The following is a 21063-nucleotide window of genomic DNA, read 5'->3' as shown; positions in this document are numbered from 1 at the left end:
CACACGCCAGTTTGTGTGTGTGTGCGTTCACCTCTCTGCCCTCTCTCTTGTTCTTTTAGCCTGTCGTGAAAGTCAGTGGGAGTTGACAGTTTAAATGCACAACAAGCAACAATGACAGTGATGCCTTTTGGTTGAGGCATCAGAAAGACAAATACTTTGCTTTACTTTAACATGGCATATCTGACATACAAAGTTTGTTTACGATGACTTTTAGTCATGCTAGTGGTGTAGCTTTTGGGTTGACCATGTTGGTCTGTTGTTTGGTCCATCACTGGGATTACTGACCAATTTTGTTCAAGATTGCATCTTTACAAATTGGAGCCTGAGTCTTTGCCAGCAGCAATTGAACGTGTTTACTTATCTAGTGAAATATCCCTACATCTGGATGGTCACAACATTTGGTACATAAATGAGTTTCCCCCTATGGATACATTAGAAAGAATTGGTAATCCTCTGACTTTAAAAAAAACCTTGTGCCACAATCACGTCAACATTTTAATTTGTCCAACCCTGTGGTTTATGACCAAAGACTTTTAAAACTGATGACATTACCACACGCTAAGCTAAGATGGAGCATATGGTTAACATTTGACCTGCCCAACTCTGGCATTTTAAATGCATGGTCTTCCTAAGTCTGCAGATAATCGGGATGTTTCCTGAAACCAACAAATAATTTCATAGCTTGAATCACAGTTTTGTGCGTTCCTAAAAGCATGATACAGTATGAGGCTGTCATGATATTGGTGGTTTTGCCAACACATACAATGACAACCATAGGTGAAAACATCCCAGGGCAACAATATAATATTGCATTTTAAATGCAGGACTATAGTAACCATGAGTAAGTGTTATTTGCTGTTTACCAACATTCAGCAATAAACATGGTACTGTTGTATCCCTAAGAAAGAAAATGCATTCATCCTCTACCTCCCATATAATCTCATTCTCTTGAGTTCAAAATATGCCTTGTTATCAGAGTGCAGCTTTAAAATCTGCACAATAACCATCATCCAAATGCTATTTTCTGCTGGAACTAGATTTATTCTTGGCTTATCAAATCTTTCTGCACCAAACACTTGCGCTGTGCCTTGTGTAGCTTCCATTGGTATTGGTACGTGCAGGAAATAGATACCACGGCATGTGTGTCTCAAAGGTACTGAGAAAGCCCAGGTTGCCACCGTGTTGCCGGGGACAGACGGGCAGGTATTCAACTCTGCCACACAGGCTATCTCCTCATCCAGTGGAGCATTGTTGGCCTTTGTTGCCGTGCTGGGACTGCATGGGTTGCTGCTTCGGAAGAAAAGAGCTGCTATAAATCTTTAAGATTGCAGAAGTAATGGCACAGGTTTAATACGCTTTAGTATAGGTCGGGAAAAAAAGGGGTAGTTTATTGATAAGCAGTGTGTTCATTTATCACATGTATCTTTTTTATGTGATGGAAAAAATACATTAAATGTTGTAAAAGTAATTACATGCTCGATATAACATAATTTCTTCCATTGTGTTTAGGCTTTGTTCACCTCCAAGGTTTTCGACTGCATCACTCTCTTTGATCAAACATGAATTATAAATGAAGGCAAGCTGCTAAACCTCCTTCACTATCTCTCCTCCCTGTTGCTTGAAACTGACATGAACGATCCACCAGGAACCCCATTATGTCAGCAGGCAACCAGCTCCAGTGTCTCCTTCAGGATGCAGATGTCGACTTTTTATTATTTTATTTTAGGGTCAGGTATAGAATGGAAAAATATTTAGCTGCATTAATCAATATTTTCAAATGATGTAATGGGTAATGTTCAAAAAGGTATTTTGATTTCTCAGACTGCCTGTGCTGCAGCAGAAACTCCCTTACTAGGGAACTTTGGGATTGAAAGCCTTTGTAGACACAAACCAATATCACACACTACAGGAAAGGGTAAACCCCAAAAGGCAAAATAGGGCCCCTTTTACTGGAAATATGTGTTTTTTTCCGACTGTTTTGGACAAATTTGTATTTGTTATGATAACATTTTGCTCTGGGAAGAATTGTATTAAAATTAGATGATAGGAAACAAGATGACAGTCAATCCTAGGTTAACTATACTCCTTTCTTTTTTAAAGGCAATTCTCAAAGCTAACACACCAAAAACAACAGCAAATATGATATGGATTTACTTTAAAGGTGGGGTAGGTAATTTTGGAGAAACCAGCTCGAGTGCGCTAGAATTTGAAAATACACAGCCGGAAAAAATCTGCCACTTCCTTACAGAGCCCCTCCTCCAACACACACGAACGCGCACATGACCAATGAGGGCACGAGATAAGTTTGTGCACAGATGGAAGGCTGACAGGCAGGTAGGCCATCCAATTATTTTAGCCGGGGTCGGCTAAAATGATTGGTCGTGCTTTTTACAGTATTACGGCTTCCACAGATGAAATGTTGTATGTATTTATTGTCAAAGCATTTAATATATTCATTGCTATCGGGATGTTAAGAGCATTCCATGGAATATAACAAAAAGTGTATCTCGAGCCGGTTTCTCAAACTTACCTACCCCACCTTTAAGTGACTGAAGGCAATAAATGTTATTATAAATGATGGCCAAAACAACAAAATTAGACGTACGTTTTGATGAACCCATTAACCTTTAAGGCACCTTATGCAGGTTTTCTTCTTAATCTTAACAATTCTTTAGGAGCAGCAGTGTTTCAGTCTGTAGGGACTCATTTCACCTACTGGTCACTGCCGAGGGGCCCTTGAGCAAGGCACCAAACCCCCCCACCTCCGCTCCCCGGTCACTGTACGATAGCTGCCCACTGCTCCTAGAGCACAAGCTGCACTATCCACACAGTGAGGCCCTCTCTTCATCATGAAATCATTGCATACATAATGAATAAGCTTCTTGAGCACTGAGGGACAAATTCATCTTAAACACAGACACACAACCACGCTCACACGCAGCTTTCGTGCTGCTGTTGAGCTGATTTTCTGTTTGTCACTTTAAATTGAAATTCTTATCAAGCACATTCAGGCACATTTGGATGTCTTCGATTTATCAAGATTTAATTTTCCTCCACAAGATTCCTCTCTCTTCTAATTGTTCTGATAAGACAGTGTCTCATATCAGCCGCCATAATGTTCTCTCTAGAGAGAAACATGCATTACTGTGCTGATAAGCAGACAGTAGCCAAATTATTTGCAGCACAACATGAATACATAGTGTTGGAGAGAGGGGAGTAAAACAAAATGCAGTGAAGGCATCACAGATTTCCCCTTCCTGCTCTGTGCACAATCTCAGAGTTAGAAGAGGGATGTAAAAAGGGGAGAGGCCCTGGGACTTAGATGATAATAAAATATTAACTAACGCAGGATATTTAAAGCTCCTGACATTCTTTCCCTGGTCTGTGTGTTAGAAATGGCCTCCACCAGATGTAGCCAGCAGCAAGAATGATGTTCACATTAAGGAAAAGAAAGAGAAATTATCCCTATGACTTATTTTAACAACTTACTGTATTGGTTATGGGAAGCTCAAGGTTCAAGGTTTTAATCCATCATAACTATCTATTTTGGCAATCACATTATTGCCTGTCATTTTAAATACAATTTAGAGCTTTTTTTTGTATTGCTTTCAGGTGCTTTCACATCTCAGCTTTAATATGCACTGACTTGCTTCTATTTATAAATGTTTTATGTTCATGGTGTGCAGTGTTTTCATGCCATTTCTAGGCGCTGCATTCTTTGCCAGGGCTCAAAGATATACAATGTGGAGAAATTGTGACTATTCTGGTATTTAAGTGGCAAGCAAAGTGAAGAATGATCCTGAAAAAAAAGTTTAATTAGACTTCTGTTATATCAATTTCTAATATGACCTTTTAATATGTTGTAACTAATGTATTTATGATTGATTAATCAATGATTCCCTAATGCGTTATACAGTAGATCAGTTTTAAACAATCAATATGGGACACTAATGGGTTACCAGTTGTGAGAAATCCCTATTGCTGGTGTTTATACTTTATATTGATAATACTAGAAATTATGGTAATCCATTAAGTATGCTTTTGGGATTTCACTTTCTATTGAGGTATCAGTGTTTATAGTAAATGGAATAAACCTATTTCAGGACATTCATTATTTGCTTTCATGCTGAGAGTGAATAAGAAGAATAACACTACTCTCATGTCTGTACATTAAAAATGAAGCAGGCACCGTTAGCTGGTTAGCTTAGCGTAGCATAAAGACAAGAACAAATTGGTGGTGAACATCTACCAGGGTCAGAAAATACACAGACAAGCCCGCTAAAAAAGTATTAAGTTGCAGTTTTATATGCCCGACTAGTTTTTGCCAGCAACCAATGCTGGAGTCCAGATCCTGCTTACTCTTTCCCCCTTGTTTGAGTGTCCATGCTAATATAAGCTAACCTTCTCCAGGCTACTGTCTTCATACTAAAACATTCAGATACAAGACTTAACTTAGTATTACCTCTCAGCAAGAAAGCAACTAAGAAAATTTCCCCAAAATGACATTAATTATTCATTAAATACGTTTTAAGAAAAGTAATTTGAGTCTGTTTTTCTTTGCAGTCCTAAAAGTCAAATGTTGAGTAGAATGAGCACCATTATGTATTTTTCCCTCAATCATGAGCAAAGCCATTACTTACAGAGTATAAAAAGCAATTTATAAGCAGGTGGATTTTTTTTACATAACCTTATACCCTGCACCACATTAACCCATTCCCAGCATCTTTAGCTTATAGACTGTTGTTGTTTATTTTGTTTTGTTGTCCTTTCATTCATAAATCTCTCCATACAAAATAATAAATGGACTGCATTTTATAAGGCGCATCTTCCAGTCTTTACGACTCCTCAAAGCACTATTACATATACAGCAGAGGTGTCCAAACTACGGCCCGGGGGCCAAATGCGGCCCGCGGACCATTTTGAATCGGCCCTCAGCAAATTAAAAAAGTATAATGACTTAAGTATAATAAACTTCTGCTTGTCTTATATTGTACTTCTTAAATATACATGTTCAAATATATTACACAGTAGTCATGTGTTAATTAGCCCAATTTTCTAATAAATTCAGTCAATTAAAGTTGAAAACATGTTCTAAATTTGTAAGAACATGTTTTTAAGTTGATAAGAAAAAGCACAATAACAAATTTAGACAACAACCTTGAAATGTACCCTTCATATTTCCTCTTATTTTAAGCAATCTGAAGCTTCTGTTTTAAGGAATGAGCTGCCAACACAATAAATAAAACCCTATCGAGAACTGTGATTTAGGCAGTTTTTTTTCTAACAGCATTTTTAAGTATTAAGAATAATTTACCTACATTGGATTGATTTTTCCAACTTATAACTGAACTTATGAGGCAATATACCTCACCTCTAGGGAGTGGCCCAGCCCTTCGTATATTTTTCTGTATGCGGCCCTCGCTGAAAAAGGTTTGAACACGCCTGATATACAGCATTCACCCCTTCACAAACAGTCATGCAGAGGTAAGAGTTGCCACCTGCTTAAGGAAGTCAACATTCACATACCGTTGGCCATCGGAAACAATTTGGGGCGTGTCTTGCCCAAGGGCTGGAATCGGACCTACAACCTGCTGATTGGAAGGTGACCAGATAACCTCACAGTCACCTGAACTAACCCTCTAACCTTTCAGCACAAACAGCTCAGGGCTCCTAAACATAAACTCACTTTATTTTTACTCCATATGGTGTTGCCTCATGTGACACCGACTGGCAAACGTGCTTCCGTTACTCAGATTAAACTCACTTCTACCAGGATGGTGTCAGTGTTTATCCAGCCCTCCTCACCTCAGGTCAGAGGGTCGTTGTATACAGTGCAAACACCACACTGACACCTGGTAGTGACGCTTATCCAGTCCAACAGCCTGACCATCACTGGGTCCCCTGTGACCTCTGCCCACTTTGTTTACTCTGCCCACTTAGTCATTATGTATAGAGGATTTTCTCCAGTTTCCATACCAGCTGGGCTTTCATATTACTTCATGTCTCCTGGTTTGATGTTTGCGCTTATGAGCTCAGGAGCATCTGTCCAGTGTGTGCTGTATCAGGTTCACCATCCCCTGTGAGATGCGATGCACGGCTCACTGACCTTAACCCAGCCCATATTTCACCCCCAGAGAGGGGGAGGAGGCTGTGTGTGTGTGTGTGTGTGTGTGTGTGTGTGTGTGTGTGTGTGTGTGTGTGTGTGTGTGTGTGTGTGTGTGTGTGTGTGTGTGTGTGTGTGTGTGTGTGTGTGTGCGTGTGTGCTAGTGTGCTAGTGTGTTTATGTGTGAGAGTGTGTATTTGTTCTCGATCCCACTCAATGCGGCCGTCACAATCTATAAGTGTATTGATCCTCTATATGACTCTGGAGGGAGTGTGGACATGTGCCATTATGTCTGGAAACGCAACGATAGGGTTACTTATCTCATCATGAGAAGAGACTTAACTACAGATTAGACCAATGAGTAATGTGCAGAATATATCCTGATTGATTTTGTTTCAGGTGGTGGTGGAAGGGATATACATCAAAGTACTATACTTAAATAATATAAATATTGAGGTATACTTACAAGTATTTTGAGCTTGCTGCTGAATACCTATACATTTATACTTCAACTGTACTACATTTCAGAGTACCATTTTGTAGTTATTTGACATCTGCAGTTATTGTGGATTTCCAGATAAAGATTCAGCATAACACCGTATGATTAAGTTTTAATGTGAGGCATTTCTAAGAATTTGGGCAGAAATTGCGAAAAACAATTCTTGTAGCCACACACAAAAACACCATTTGGGCCTGTATTTACACTTCAGATATACATTTCCCAATACCCATGTCTGTTTTTTCAAATAACAGTTTGAATTAGTAATATGCTACAGTACTTAGAAAATGTTATTTATTTATTGTAAGGTAGTATACGGGGTCATTAATGAGAAGCCTACTTTTACTTTTGCTATCTAGTAGATCGTTTTTAAATATAATATACATTTTTAAGAAAAAGTATTTGGGGTTATTGTGTTTTTAAGTAAAGAATCAGTATATTTCTTCACTGACTTATATCCTCATGAAAAAAAAGTACCTTTCTTTAGTCTTAATCAGGGAGAGACTGATGCACATTGTGTCATTTCTGCAGCAGCACCCCTAGAGGGCGGTAATGCATTTTTATTTTCCCCCTCATCACTGCACAAACAAGGTCCCAAATAAAACTGAACATCTCCAACAATTGAATCTTCACTGAACAACTATAACCAGTCCCGGCTACAGTATGTTTCTCTTGATGATGAAAGTATATTTAGGAAGCAAGGCTTCTCAGTGAGGAGGACTGGTGGATGATATCAGGGCAGGAGTTAATGAGTGTGAAAAGCTGAAGGACTCCTAATAACGGGGTGTGGTCCGGTGCCAGGGCAGCCCTGTTGGATTAGCACAAGTCCCACAGCGCTCTCCTAATTACAAGCTGGTACTCACAGGGCAAACCAGTCTGACTGCTCAACCGTGCTCCTGTGGGCATGCTACCCTCGCTGACTAATACCCACACACACATACCCTAACAACAACAACAACCACAACAGGCAGTGTTGGCCACCTGCAGCAGGCCTGTGCTCTCCATCCCACCTGCCTCTCCCTGTCTGCCCTGGTTTCAGCACACAGAGCTGCAGAGTGGTGCAACGCGGATCAAAGCAAGATGAATGAATACAGCAGAGATGTAGCTAAAGCACCGAGGCCCCAAGAGTTCCCGCTAGCAATGCAGAGCTGTGGTTTAACCACAAGCGGACTAAAGATAGCAGACAGCAGCACAACACCAGATGGCAGTTACCTCCAAAATAGTACAATGTGACAGGAGAGCAGATGCAAACATTTATCATCGGAAGAAAGGAGTATAACATCACCTGAGAGACATAAATTATACCTTCGTGTATAATGGCCAAATTGCAGTGGGAGAAAATCTGAAGTAAACATTTTGCCCCGAAAAACACAGTCATTTTGAGTGTCATCTTTCCTATTGTGGCTCCTTGCACATGGTTGTCAGGTTTGTGCTGCTTTAAGAGTTCACTATGAAGGATTTTTTAAGATGTTTTTCCTTCCTCTTCACCTTTCTCTCCGTCTCCTCCTCTGCTCACATCCATCCTCCTCTTTCTCCAACAAAAAGGCTATTAATAGAACACCCCGCGCTCTCTTTTAACTGCAGGGAGCATATACCGTGCACTTAAAGGGAGGATGAAGCTGAAGATACCAGGAGGCGTTTGAAAATGTCTCCCACACAGCCCCTGGCTACAAAGACGCTGGATGTCCTAAGAATAACAACAAAGAGGCCTTTGATCGATGCATGGCGTTTTGCATCAGCGCAGACGCTCTTCGGCTAAAAATAGCTCCTTAAATCATTTTTGGATTAAATACCCCTGCCAACAATGTGATGTGAAGGGAAAAGGCTGGAGAAACTTGGGAACAAATACCTTTTACATATTCTTCTTCACATTGAAAAGCACATTTCAAGCAAAGAAAGTGAAACAAAAAAAGACACCACAGCATTTCAGTTGAATTATTATTGGCTTCATTATTGATATTACTTCGTCAGGGTTATGATCATTTGGAAGGATTATATGCATTTTTTATTTCACATGTTTTTCTTGTCCTTAGATTGTCCTTTTTGTCTTGTAAAGTGCAGATAATACTACATTTTAAATCCAGACTTCACATACAGTATATTGTACATGGTTTTTGCTCCTTCATCCATTAGTTATTATTTACATTATTCTCTCACATTTCATTTCATAGAAAGAAAATCCATTATCCACTGTACCAACGTTGATGGATGTTTTCAGGCCTCTATGATGTGGGGGGGTGGAGAACTGTACATATTGTGTCAGTGGATGCCACACTATCAGGCTCTGGGGGTCAAACGAAAATAAAACGTTTAACCTCAAACACACACATGCATACAGATTGCATATTGATCGTCTTGCTTCCCTTATGTACAGTATGAATATCTTTGTTGTCTCAAAGAGCTGACATCGCATTTAAAACAAACAAAAGCTCCCATTCACATTCATCCAACGTGTGAGTGTTTGTACATCAGCAGAATATTGCAAAGTGTGTCTCTTCTGCTTGAGGGGCTCGTTTCAAAAGCGCTGTCAGCTCTCAGGATCAACATGTAATTGGTGCCGGAGTAAAACATGATGTTCTTAAACCTTCTCAACTACCAGTTAATAATCATCTTCTGCATAGATTTCTCAGTGTAGTCACACATGTTGGGCACCCTTCTCATGGAGCGGATTTGCTGGTGAGACCCTCAGCAGGTGAGAGATGACTTTTTTTGAGGATGTATTGCTCCTCATAAAGCAATACATCATTGTAGTTGACTTTGTTTCCACTGAATAAAAACATTTACAGATTAAATCTGCAGGTGTATGATTCTACTTGTCTTTGTGCTTTAAGCAGAACTAACTGTTGATGTTAGATGTTGTAGTGTATGAGTTGCTACAGTGACTTTGGCTGAGGTACAGTGAGGTGCCCAATTTCAAACATAACAGATAAATGTTGCATGTGTAACATTTATCATATACATATGTTCAAAACAAATGAAATGACGACAATGAGATACAATGCATTTGCATGCATAGACACATATTTTTGGTCAGACTGTGAGTGTTTTTTTTCTTCACATATACAGATGTAAATGTCTGTTGCATAAATGCAGCTGTACAACCAGGCAAAGACACTAACATTCAGTGGTTCTCTTTGTCGTTCTCTCTTCCTTACACACACACACACGCACACGCACACACACACACACACACACACACACACACACACACACACACACCACACACACACACACACACACACACACACACACACACACACACACACACACACACTCACAGAAAACTCCTACATAGCCGTTCATCAACACACCTCCAAAAATACTCAACTGATAAACAGGATCTTGGTGGGACTGTGAAGGTCCATTACGTTTTTTTAAACAAACATGATGTCCACAAAGACCTCTCCACCAAATGAATATGGGAATATTGCTAAACTAAATCTGGTCCTACCTTCGGTTACAGACCTCAATCCGCCTTTTATGCTATTCTAAGAATTGCAACAAATATAACTCAATTTTATTTACTGAAAGTCTCTTTAAAGAGACATGAAAGCAGACACAGATCTGGACTTCAGAAGCCTCATGTCAGGCAGTTGGACGAGGCATCCTGAGCACATATTGGCAGCGATGGTGTAAAAACATTGTTGCTACTGCAGGTTAAAGACTGTAGTGAGCAGAATGAAACCCTAAGAATACAGATGTACATCCTGGCATGACAGAATGCATGTAGACATTTCTTGCTACACAGCTACTCCTAATCCATCACCTTTCTAATTACCTAAGACATCTGTGAGAAGATGAAGAAAGGCAAGCGACTCAGGAGTGAAGTCAGCGGACCCCCAGGTTAGCCAATATCTGCTACACAACGCTGCTAATTATCCTTCCCATATTGACATTACTGCCTTTAACTGATACCTTGGCAGTGTTGAGCGAACAGTGAATGAATCTCAGCTGGACACAATCCTAGAAGCTACTCCACATTCGATGCCAACATTTAGAGACAGATTGAGCTTCTGGCACCAGAGACTTCTAAAAAGGACAGCCAGAGTCCATTTCAATTCTGAGCAAATTATCACCAATGTAAATCTTTCTGATACAAGACTCTTGCCTAGGGATGATACAGTTTTGAACAACGCGATGCCTTTAACACAGAAAGCCTTTTTTATATTAAGTGAAGCAACATTTTTTGTATTCATGTGTCTGGTTTGCTGAAAGCGAAAATGATGCTTTTAAAATGGCTAGTAAGAGTGTGTCTTTGGATCTGAAACTGACACTGTGCTCAGAACAACCATTATTGTCATTCAAAATTGTTTTTTTTATTAAAAACATGGCAATGATTTGCGCATTGTGGAAAGGCTCTTGCTTTCTCTTAAACATTGCTATTTAAAGTTTTTTTTATTCTCTGATAATAGTATATGTGTCCTGTATAGTATGTGTCCTGTCTGTATACATATTTTACTCATATATCTATATATATATGAAATAAATATATCTATTGTAATTATTATATTTTTTTGTTTTGTTTCTTCTATGATCTTAAATGCATGCTTCTAGGAATGTTTTTGAGGTCATGCAACATTAGGAGATTAGCGTAAACCCAGATAAAAAGGCAGTTCGGGGGGGAAGCATTACTCTATACAAGAATCCTAAAAGTTGCTATTTCGATCATGACAACGTGATCCTGTGACAAAACTGTGAAAAAGACAGCACTACGAGTCTATCACATCTGCGACTGGGATCCATGTCCAAAACTAGAGTGTGAGTTCACGCCTGAAATCACAGCTCAGCGGTTTTTCTGGCAATAGTTTAAAGCGATGACTTCTACATGGAATGTAAATATCGACAAGGACACCACGATAAGAGCAGGGTTTGACCTTATGGGTATTCCTTAAGAAATCCTCTAACGTACAGCTATAGGTTCTTGACCCGCAGGCGTCCTTTTAAACGTGTGAATCTTTATAGAAGGCAGTGTACACACAAATATACAGTGGTGTGATGAAGCAAGTGGCAGTCAAGAAACAAGTGGTAATTCTCTTTCAGATAAAAATGTCATGCAATTATCTACTGACTATGACTAGTAACAGCACCTACCTACCGGCTATCAGTTAAGTCACAGTTAACCTACCTTATTTGAATAAGTATGTGCGTGTCTGTGTGTGTGAAACTGTGAAAAACAAACAAAACAAGAAGAAACATTCAAGTTGTCCTCAAAGCTCTGCAGTAAGACCAGTTTTGGGTGAATGGAAGGGGGGCGGGGGAAGCTTGCATTGCAATACATACAGTACATGTAAGACCAAAGCAGTGAAAAGGCAAGGCCATTCTCAGCCATTCATCAGATACTGATGTCTGCTGGGAAAAAAAGGTGTCGAACCATGAGCTAAGTGCTGATGGCTGTCATTCATCCTTGAAATAACGTGGTGTACTTAAACCTCCTCATAAGTCACCCACAGGCCATCCAGTAGTGGGGTGAGCTTGCTTTATGCTCACACATCCTCTTGTTCCTAAATGGTGAATCATAAGACAGTTTTTTATTGGCTCCAAGAAGCAGCATATGTAGCGCGCGAGTAGGGCTCTTCAGAAAGCGCATGGCAGAGCAGCGTGGCTTGGGAAATGAGGGATGGGGGACTAAAGCAGGAATTGTGTTGCTTTTTATTCTTTTGGAAGCAATACTTGTTTGTTTTTCTTGCCGTGTTTCTCCCTTGTTCTTTTCTTTTGGTGCACTACTGTTGGCTACTGTTGTGAGCAGGAACAATTTTAGTTTAGGCATTGTCATTTTTTTTCAAAACAGCCACACACACAAAACAAAGCCAACTCCATGCAGATATGCAAAATTTAAAATTTCACTCTGTTTGACAGTTATCAGGAGTTTTTAAGGGCAAGTTGTGAGGGGTGAAGACAGGATGAGCGAAGAGTGAGCGGATGGTCTTAGTTATATATTTTTTTCACTGTTTATCATCATCAGCATCCTGAATTCTATTGCCTTGTTTTTTCCAGCACACGTGAGGTGGGAGGCTGTACACCAGTCCTGTCTAATTGCCGGCTCCACATTTCCCGCCATGACGGGGAGGAAGATAGCCGACGACTACACGTCTGTGAGCATTTTTGTAATGTTTACATAGTTTGTGTTTGCCAGCGTGCAGTTGGCCGTCTTGAGGTTCTCCTCCTGAATGTCCTCCCGGCTGTTGTTCACTGCCTCCTGAATCTCCATATAGTCCGATTTACTGATGGTGGAGCCGCTGCGGCTCTTCTTCAGCTCTTCGGCTGAATCGGTTTTGGCCACGTTGACCTGCAAGTACTGCGCCTGCTCTTCGCCTTCAGTCTCACGGTGATAGAAGTAGTTGAAGTTGGACACGATGACAGGCACGGGCAAGGCAATGGTCAGCACACCTGCAATGGCACAGAGGGAGCCCACGATCTTGCCACCGATGGTAGTTGGGACCATATCACCGTAGCCAACTGTTGTCATGGACACCACCGCCCACCAAAACGCATCTGGGATGCTTTCGAACTGTGAGTCGGGCTCATCTGCTTCGGCAAAGTAGACAGCGCTTGAGAAAAGGATGACACCTATGAAGAGGAAGAAAATGAGCAGGCCGAGTTCTCTCATGCTGGCTTTCAGCGTCTGACCCAAAATCTGAAGCCCCTTGGAGTGACGTGACAGCTTGAAAATCCTGAACACTCGTACTAAGCGGATGACCCTGAGAATGGCTAAAGACATGGCTTGTTGACCCGCTTGACCGTCATCTGGCTTTTCTGCGAGCTCTGTGCCAAGAGTGATGAAGTAAGGGATGATAGCAACAACATCAATTGTGTTCATCATATTACCAAAAAAGCCCGCTTTGCTGGGGCAGGCAAAGAAGCGCACTAGAAACTCAAAGGAGAACCATATAATGCAGAGAGTCTCCAGGATGAAGAAGGGGTCAGTGAAGTAGGTGGATGTATAGCTGATGACTGTGGTGTTGGTCTCAGGGTAATAGATTTTCGTTGGAGACCTGTCGTCGTCATCGTTTCGCAAAATGGGGAGAGTCTCCAAACAGAAACTGACAATAGATATCAGGATGACCATGACAGAGATTATGGCAATAATCCTAGCAGGACCTGAGCTCTCTGGGTACTCGAACAGCAGCCACACCTGTCTCTGAAATTCATTTTCAGGAAGAGGCCGCTCCTCCTCCTTGACGAAACCCTCGTCTTCTCTGAATATCTCGATGGCCTCGTCGCCAAGCTCGTAGAAGCGGATCTCCTCTGAGAAAATATCAAGGGTGACGTTGACCGGCCTTCTTAGCCGGCCCCCTGATTGGTAATAATACAATATGGCGTCAAAGCTGGTTCTGTTCCTGTCGAAAAAGTACTCGTTCCTCAGCGGGTCAAAGTAGCGCATCCTCTTTTTGGGGTCCCCCAGCAGGGTCTCTGGAAACTGGGAGAGGGTTTTGAGTTGAGTCTCAAAGCGCAGCCCTGAGATGTTGATGACCACCCTCTCACAGCACTCATGGTCGGCCTCCGGGTCATAGTCCAGCCCCGGGTGAGCAGCCGCCTCGTCAGAAGGGTCGCCCGTGGCAACAGTCATTCTGCAGGGGGAGGAGGCCTGCACCTTTCAATGAGTCTGGGTCCTGCAGCCTGGAGAACTGCAGGCAGGGGCCGGGAGAAGGAGGGGGCTCGACACCGTAAAGACCTGACGGCCACAGGATGTCACCTAGGATCCGACTGCATGCAGGACAGACAGAGCAAAGACAAACAACAAGGTCAGGTAAACCAGAGACATGACTCAGCACTTAATACTGCATTTACTCCAGAGATGTCAGTAACGTGCTTTAAACAACTGATAAGAGATGACAATGAATCCACCCTCTGAAACAATGTCAGTAAATCTGATAAGAGTTATTTAAAGTTAGACTGTCGTGAGAAGCAATCAATGCAATATTGAATCAGCTTTGTGGAAACTTGAGGCTGACACTGCTGCTTCTGATTCGGGCAAATTAATATGCAAATAAGCTATCTGCCTTGCATATAAATTGCTTCAATGCAGGTAAACTCGGGGGCTAACCAGCATATAAAACATACAGACGCTTGTAAATTAGGACACTGATCTACTGCAATGGACAAAATCCAGTGTAATGAGTGGGACTACCTTTTTGCAGTCAAGCCATGAATATGGCAATGCAGCAGGCAGCAACCAAATTCATACAGACAGCATCCTGTCTAGAATATCATAGAAAACCACTGCAGTCTAAACACAAACGTACAAGATGCATATCAGCTTTACTGCTGTACCAAACAAACACACATGCTTCATATTAACTGTTTTGTTTTGTTCGGGCATGTTAGTCCTGAAATGGTGCCTGTCTCTGAAATATTCAAAAACATCTATAAATAATTTATCCATAGAAGGAAATAGGTTCGAAGAGAAAACCTGCATATCTTGCCTGCATCATCTCCACTCACAGCAGTTTCACAAATAAAATCCTAATGAAACAAATCCATAAATACATGCTTATTGTCTATACTATGACGATTACAATGGAAGTGCAAATCAGTGCATTAACAACAAAACGCCAATACTTTAGAACATACAATCAGATCTGCTTTATCCATACATACATACATACATACATACCTGCAGTCATCTGGACTCCGGTACCAGGAAGGTGAATAACCAGCTGCGACAAACAGCCCTTCCTTCTTCAGAGCGGGTTAAAAAAAAATCCAATTCGGGGCAGTCGATGATATCCACCTCATGTTGTCATCCTCGCGGTGTAAAGCGGGTACAGTATGTGCGGGTGTGTCCTCGCTTTCCCCTCCCCGACTCCTTTCCTTGTCGTGGGATGGCGATTGGCAAAAAAGGGAGGAGGGAAGCGATCGAGGAGGTGCTGGTGCTTCCCTTAATAACCAAAGGTGCTGGGATCAGCAGAAAGATCTGCCTCCGCTGTTCCCCTCCAGCGTGACTGTGACGAGCTGTGGCTGCAGACAGCCGCAAAGGTAAAGGGAGCTGATGCTGAGAGGCAACATCTGCAGAGGGAGGAAACAAGCGAGGCAAGCGAGGAGGAGGGAGAAGGCGTACAAAAAAAACATAATCTTATTACCAAGATTTAATAATTAGACGCGTTCTGGGACATATGCATCAATTATAAGTCCTCTTTTCATGTCAGTGCGAGAACAAATCTGCCACCCGCCACTCAGCCAGTGCACATGTTTATTGCTCGCTAGGCTTGCTCTCGCCACATGAACAACATCTTAAACCAAAATCCAGTGTCTGAGCTGCAGATCATGCAAAGTGCGTCCATGTGCACACACACACACACACACACACACACACACACACACACACACACACACACACACACACACACACACACACACACACACACACACACACACACACACACACACACACACACACACACACACACACACACACATCAGAGTTTTCCACATGGTGATCAGAGCATGCGTCTTCGGACACGCATGCATGAAGGAATCGCCTTGTGTTTTGGGCCATGCAATTATGCAATTACATACACATGTTATAATAAAGCGGCCTTTATTGTTGGTCCTGCATGGTGTCAGCACAGCGGCAGGTGATACGATTTATCTTCCAGGTGAAAGATTACTGGGGGAAATATTTCAGTGTCACAGTGGCCACTGCTGTGTAAAGCTTGGTCAATCCGACATGAGGGCACTGCTCTGCATACCAAGAGACATGCTGGAGAAGGAGAGGGCAACAAAAAAAGCACTCTCCATCCGCACTGAAGCCTACCACTCCTTACCTTATCTGCAGTGTGGGCAATTTAAAGGGGCACACGTCTCCAGCATTGTTTAGCAGCACTGCTGTTGGTCAGCTGCTCTCTTTTTTTTCCAAAACTGCAATGCCACAAATAGCTGGCGTTACCATTTATTCTGGTTTAATATAGCATGATTAGGTAAAGGTTGAAGGACAAACATACATTTTAAAAGACAAAAAACAACAGTAAATAGCATTTTCTCACAATAAATCTTCCTTAAATGTATGTTTTTAAGGTGTCGTCATTCAGGTGTGAATACCTTTATTGTTTAAGTTATGAAAATATACAGAGGCAACAACGTGACTGCACATTCTGTAACTCTTGTTTCAGCAGTTATATTTCCCTTTCCTGGCAACCCACTTCATCAATAATACATAAGAGGGTTACTAAAATAGAGCAAAACCTCCATCATTGTGCTCTGTTTTATTCAGAATGGAGAACACGCTGATCGATAGTGATTCCTCTCACTGCTATCGATGCTGGAGCTGGGAATTGAATGCATCGTGACCAGGAAAGTCCTCAAGAGAAGCCAAAGGTCAGCGGGAATCCCTCAGTTGTGACGGATAAAGGAGGTGAAAGGGGAGGGGGGAGGGGGGAGTGAGGGGAGGCCAGCGGGATGATTTGTGTGAGACACGGCTTTGCCAAGGTTACTCCCAGCAGACCTGAGACCCCCACAGCTCCCAGCATCGTCCCTTCTGTCTGTCTGCCTGCTGCCACACATGCGGGTACCTTTCACTATCTCTTAATGCCTTTCCCAGGTTCCTCATGACAGCACAGACATTATTTATGAGGCAGGGGCCCATTACAAAGACGGTTAATGCACACTCTAAGTACACTTAGCATTAGCTGGCTTGCTTTAATTAAAAGTGAAGGGTCCCAGCACTTTAAATGCTGTGTGTGCAGAAATCAAATGACATGAACAAAAATGGGTGAAGGTGTAAGGTGGCAGACGAAGGTGTCCACGATGATTTTGTTTCCAATAGGTATTTATTTCAGGGCTGCATCAGATGTTTTGTCGCAGGAACAGAGAGCAAGAAAAATACATTTGAGGATTTAGAAACTATGGATCATTATCACAGAGCCACAAGATGAATGACAGGTCATCATTTTACTTTGCGGTTGTTTGGGTCATTTTAAGGAAATGGCATTTTACTGTCCTTTTATATGCTATGATTTATCACTTAAAGGGGACCTATCATGCAAAATGCACTTTTGTACGTCTTTTATACATGAATATGTGTCCCCGGTGTTCCAGGGAACTCACCAAGTGTCAGAAAACACAACCCTCTCTATTTTCCTCCATACCCAAATCTCTAAAAAAGGGGCTGCAACGGATCTGATAAAAACTGATCCAGATTTGAACACTGTCCTGACGTCAGGACAGTGGCGCTACGGCTATTGGGCCAACTCCACCAATCAGGAGGAGACAGCCACGGCCATTGCCGTTCGAAAGCGCTGGAGACGCTGTAGTACATATGCCAGGCCAGTAGATGGTGCTGTTCTCACAGAATCTGCCCCTGCAAAAACAGAGCTAAAAAATGTCAAATTGAGCAAAATGAGGCATGGCTAAAATGCATGATCTGTTTGGTATTTTGAAAAAAAAAAAGTATAAATATGCCTTATATAGGTATGGTCCTACACTATATTATTCAAATATAGCATGATAGGTCCACTTTAAGTAAAAAAAAAAAAGTAGCTTGACCCATCCTATCTTGACTTTTTTTCTTTTCTGTTACAAGTATCTATATCAGGGATGGGCAACTTGGATGGTGGTGGGGGCCACATCATTTATGTACTGGCCACCAGGGGGCCGCAGATTCACTTGGAACACACACACACAAATTCCATGTATTGTATGTAATTATTAACAAATATACTAAATCTGACATCTTCATTGACATTTTACAATCTTTCAGGGAACATCCTCTAATAAGCTCACTAAACAATATCAGTTCACAGAAATGTTATTTAATTTGTACAAGTGGCATGTTTGTATTGAACAGGTTATTTAACAGTGGAATACAACTATTTAAAACTATTGGAAAGCATGGAAAATGTATGTGCATTAAGATTAACCATTAAGATGACATAAACATGAAGTCATGAACACTAACCCATTAGTTGTCTAACTTGAACCTAAGACACAATAAGGGGAATGTCAACACAGGCACCTGTCAACCCGCACTCTGCAGTTACTCAGCGCCGCTGCCCCTCCCGCTGATATTCTGAGTGAAAAGTGTATATTAATCATAGATAACACGGCAGGGTCCGTGACAGTTTGTTTTCATCTGATTTCAAATAAACAAAGTCTTGGTTTTTAGAATATTAAACTTGTTTCGCCAAATTCAGATGATAAATACAACTTTGAAGCTTGTAAAGGCATAATTACAAGCGGTAACTTAACGTCACAGCAGGCATAACATCAGCCGGTGTGTCTTGTGAGTGTTTCCCCGGGAAACAAACACAAGAATACACACAAACGCGTCACAGATTATTTTGCGGTATTTGGCTGCCGAACTAAATCATGTACGCAGATCGCGACGTAACTAGGAGTCTAGTGGACGGTATCAGTACTACAAGTAAAAAAAAAGAAATTTGTATTTTCTTTATTTTTCTTCCATTATTAACCCTTCTCTTGCGTTAGGTCATACCCCCCTTCCCATACTATTTTCGGTCAAAATTGACCGGTGTGTTTTGCACAGTCATATCTCTGGACAACCCTGTCTCCTACAAATTACGTTCCCACAGAACTAAACTGCATTCTCAATTACGTTTAGCTAGAAACGTATTTTCTCCCACGTTACGTTTGTTATGAACGTATCTCAAATACGTTTATTTTCTACATATCTTCTAGAAACATATTTTCTCCCACGTTACGTTTGTTATGAACGTATCTCAAATACGTTTATTTTCTACATATCTTCTAGAAACATATTTTCTCCCACGTTACGTTTGTTATGAACGTATCTTAAATACGTTTATTTTCTACATATCTTTGCCATTTATTGTCTTGCTTATAATAATGATAATAGTCATTTATAAATATCATTTTAGAGCACACATTTGAAATCGACGATCGGGCTCGATATCCTATGGTTAAATTAAAATCAGTGGGCGAGGCTGTAATTTTGCCAGCTGCGAGGCAGAAAATAATAGTTGTAACATGCCAAAAAGCTGCTGTGTCGTTTATTGCACCTCAAACATTAAAACAAATCCAGAGTTACGTGTTTCTGTACTTCCTCTAAGAAGAAAGGACAGAAGAGCTCTGTGGCTTCAGGCTTGATCGCCGTTCAAATGACAGCTGGTTTCCCCAAAAGTGGGCGGGGCTGTAAAGTGACGTAGGAAAGATCCTCAGCTCGCTGATTGGATGTTTTAGCCGCAATGCACGTCGGGATATGGTGTTAATGCGATATGATATCCGAAAAAAAATTCAGAGTTTAGTATGGCCGAAGACACTACACTACCCATAATCCCCAGCTATCGTTTGGGACTACAGTCTCGTTGACAAACCCCGTGATTAATCTTCAAGCTCTGGGATTGGATGTTGGAGTGGCAGTGCGCCAAGGTTACGCCGAGCGCCAAACAGCTCTTTGAAATGGAACGAAACCACGGCATACTTTCCAAAACTGGACTCGAACGCCCCCCCCAGAACTACACATGCTGGCTATTGTGTTTCGCAACATGTTCTATAGCGTCTCTACTGGGAATTGTAGTTTTAAAAGACGTTTTCGTTTTTCCCAAAATTAGAAGTTGACAGTATTAAACTGTGTACAGCCCTGGAGGTTTAGGGGATAGGAAACAAATTGGTGTGTACAAATGTAAAACATGTAATTAATAAATGGGTGAAAATCGCTTGTGTCCATAATGGGAAGCATTAATATATACCCACATGCCAGCTCATTGTTACTTTGTAATTCTACTCCACTACAATTCTGGTATTTTTACTCCACTACATTTATTTTAGTTACTTTGCAGATTCTGATTAATGATGTGAAATATAAACAACCCTTAAAGCAGACTTTAGCTACACTTGAGTAAAATTCAGGGAAAGGTGATTGTCAAGTGCCAACAATCAGGCGAGATATTAGTTGGTGCCGGCACTAAACTGTTTTATTGTAGAGATCACTTACAGTATCTTCTTGATTTTTTATATTCTATATTTCTATCATTGACCTTCTACTTTCCCCCTATGAAAGTATGTACTCTTAATATTTTATTCATCAAATAACATTATTCAACAAAAATAACATTATTCAACAAAAATAGTTAAATAACGTGCTTTAACCACTAGGCGGTGCACACAAGGTACACACAGCATACTAATAATAACTTTGTATTATTAGTGGAGGACACTTATGTATGTATAACATCTGAAGATGTGTAGTTTTATTCATGTTTTTACATAATTGTACAGGATATTGCTATATTATTTCTCATGTTTTACTTCTACACATTAATATCTGATTTGTAAAACATCACAGACAGAAAGGTATATCCGTCATTTGATGGTAAGCTATTGAAATTGTGATTCCATAGATGTGTCTCTCATCACCCAAATCCCCTGACTATTCTCTCAACTCAGTATTTACATTCTTATATTCAAAGAAAATCAGTAATATCTTTAAAAACTACAAGTCCTTTTCTATCAGGTGTGCACCGTTATGGTGTAAATATAGCCTATC

At 41.0% G+C, this 21063-nt stretch overlaps 1 protein-coding gene across 1 annotated transcript; it reads right to left on the bottom strand.

Moving 5' to 3' along the window:
• Window positions 1-11546: 11546 nt before the first annotated feature.
• On the bottom strand, window positions 11547-15390 carry LOC117489715 (potassium voltage-gated channel subfamily A member 2). The gene is made up of 2 exons (XM_034139232.1): window positions 15217-15390; window positions 11547-14306 (listed from the first exon to the last, which is right to left on the bottom strand). The coding sequence occupies exon 2, from the start codon at window positions 14167-14169 to the stop codon at window positions 12685-12687; it is 1485 nt and encodes a 494-aa protein (XP_033995123.1). The 5' UTR covers window positions 14170-14306; window positions 15217-15390; the 3' UTR covers window positions 11547-12684.
• Window positions 15391-21063: the final 5673 nt, after the last annotated feature.

Source organism: Trematomus bernacchii, unplaced genomic scaffold (genome assembly GCF_902827165.1).
Source record: "Trematomus bernacchii unplaced genomic scaffold, fTreBer1.1, whole genome shotgun sequence".
Lineage (NCBI taxonomy): Eukaryota > Metazoa > Chordata > Actinopteri > Perciformes > Nototheniidae > Trematomus > Trematomus bernacchii.
This window is presented reverse-complemented; position numbering and strand designations above follow the sequence as displayed.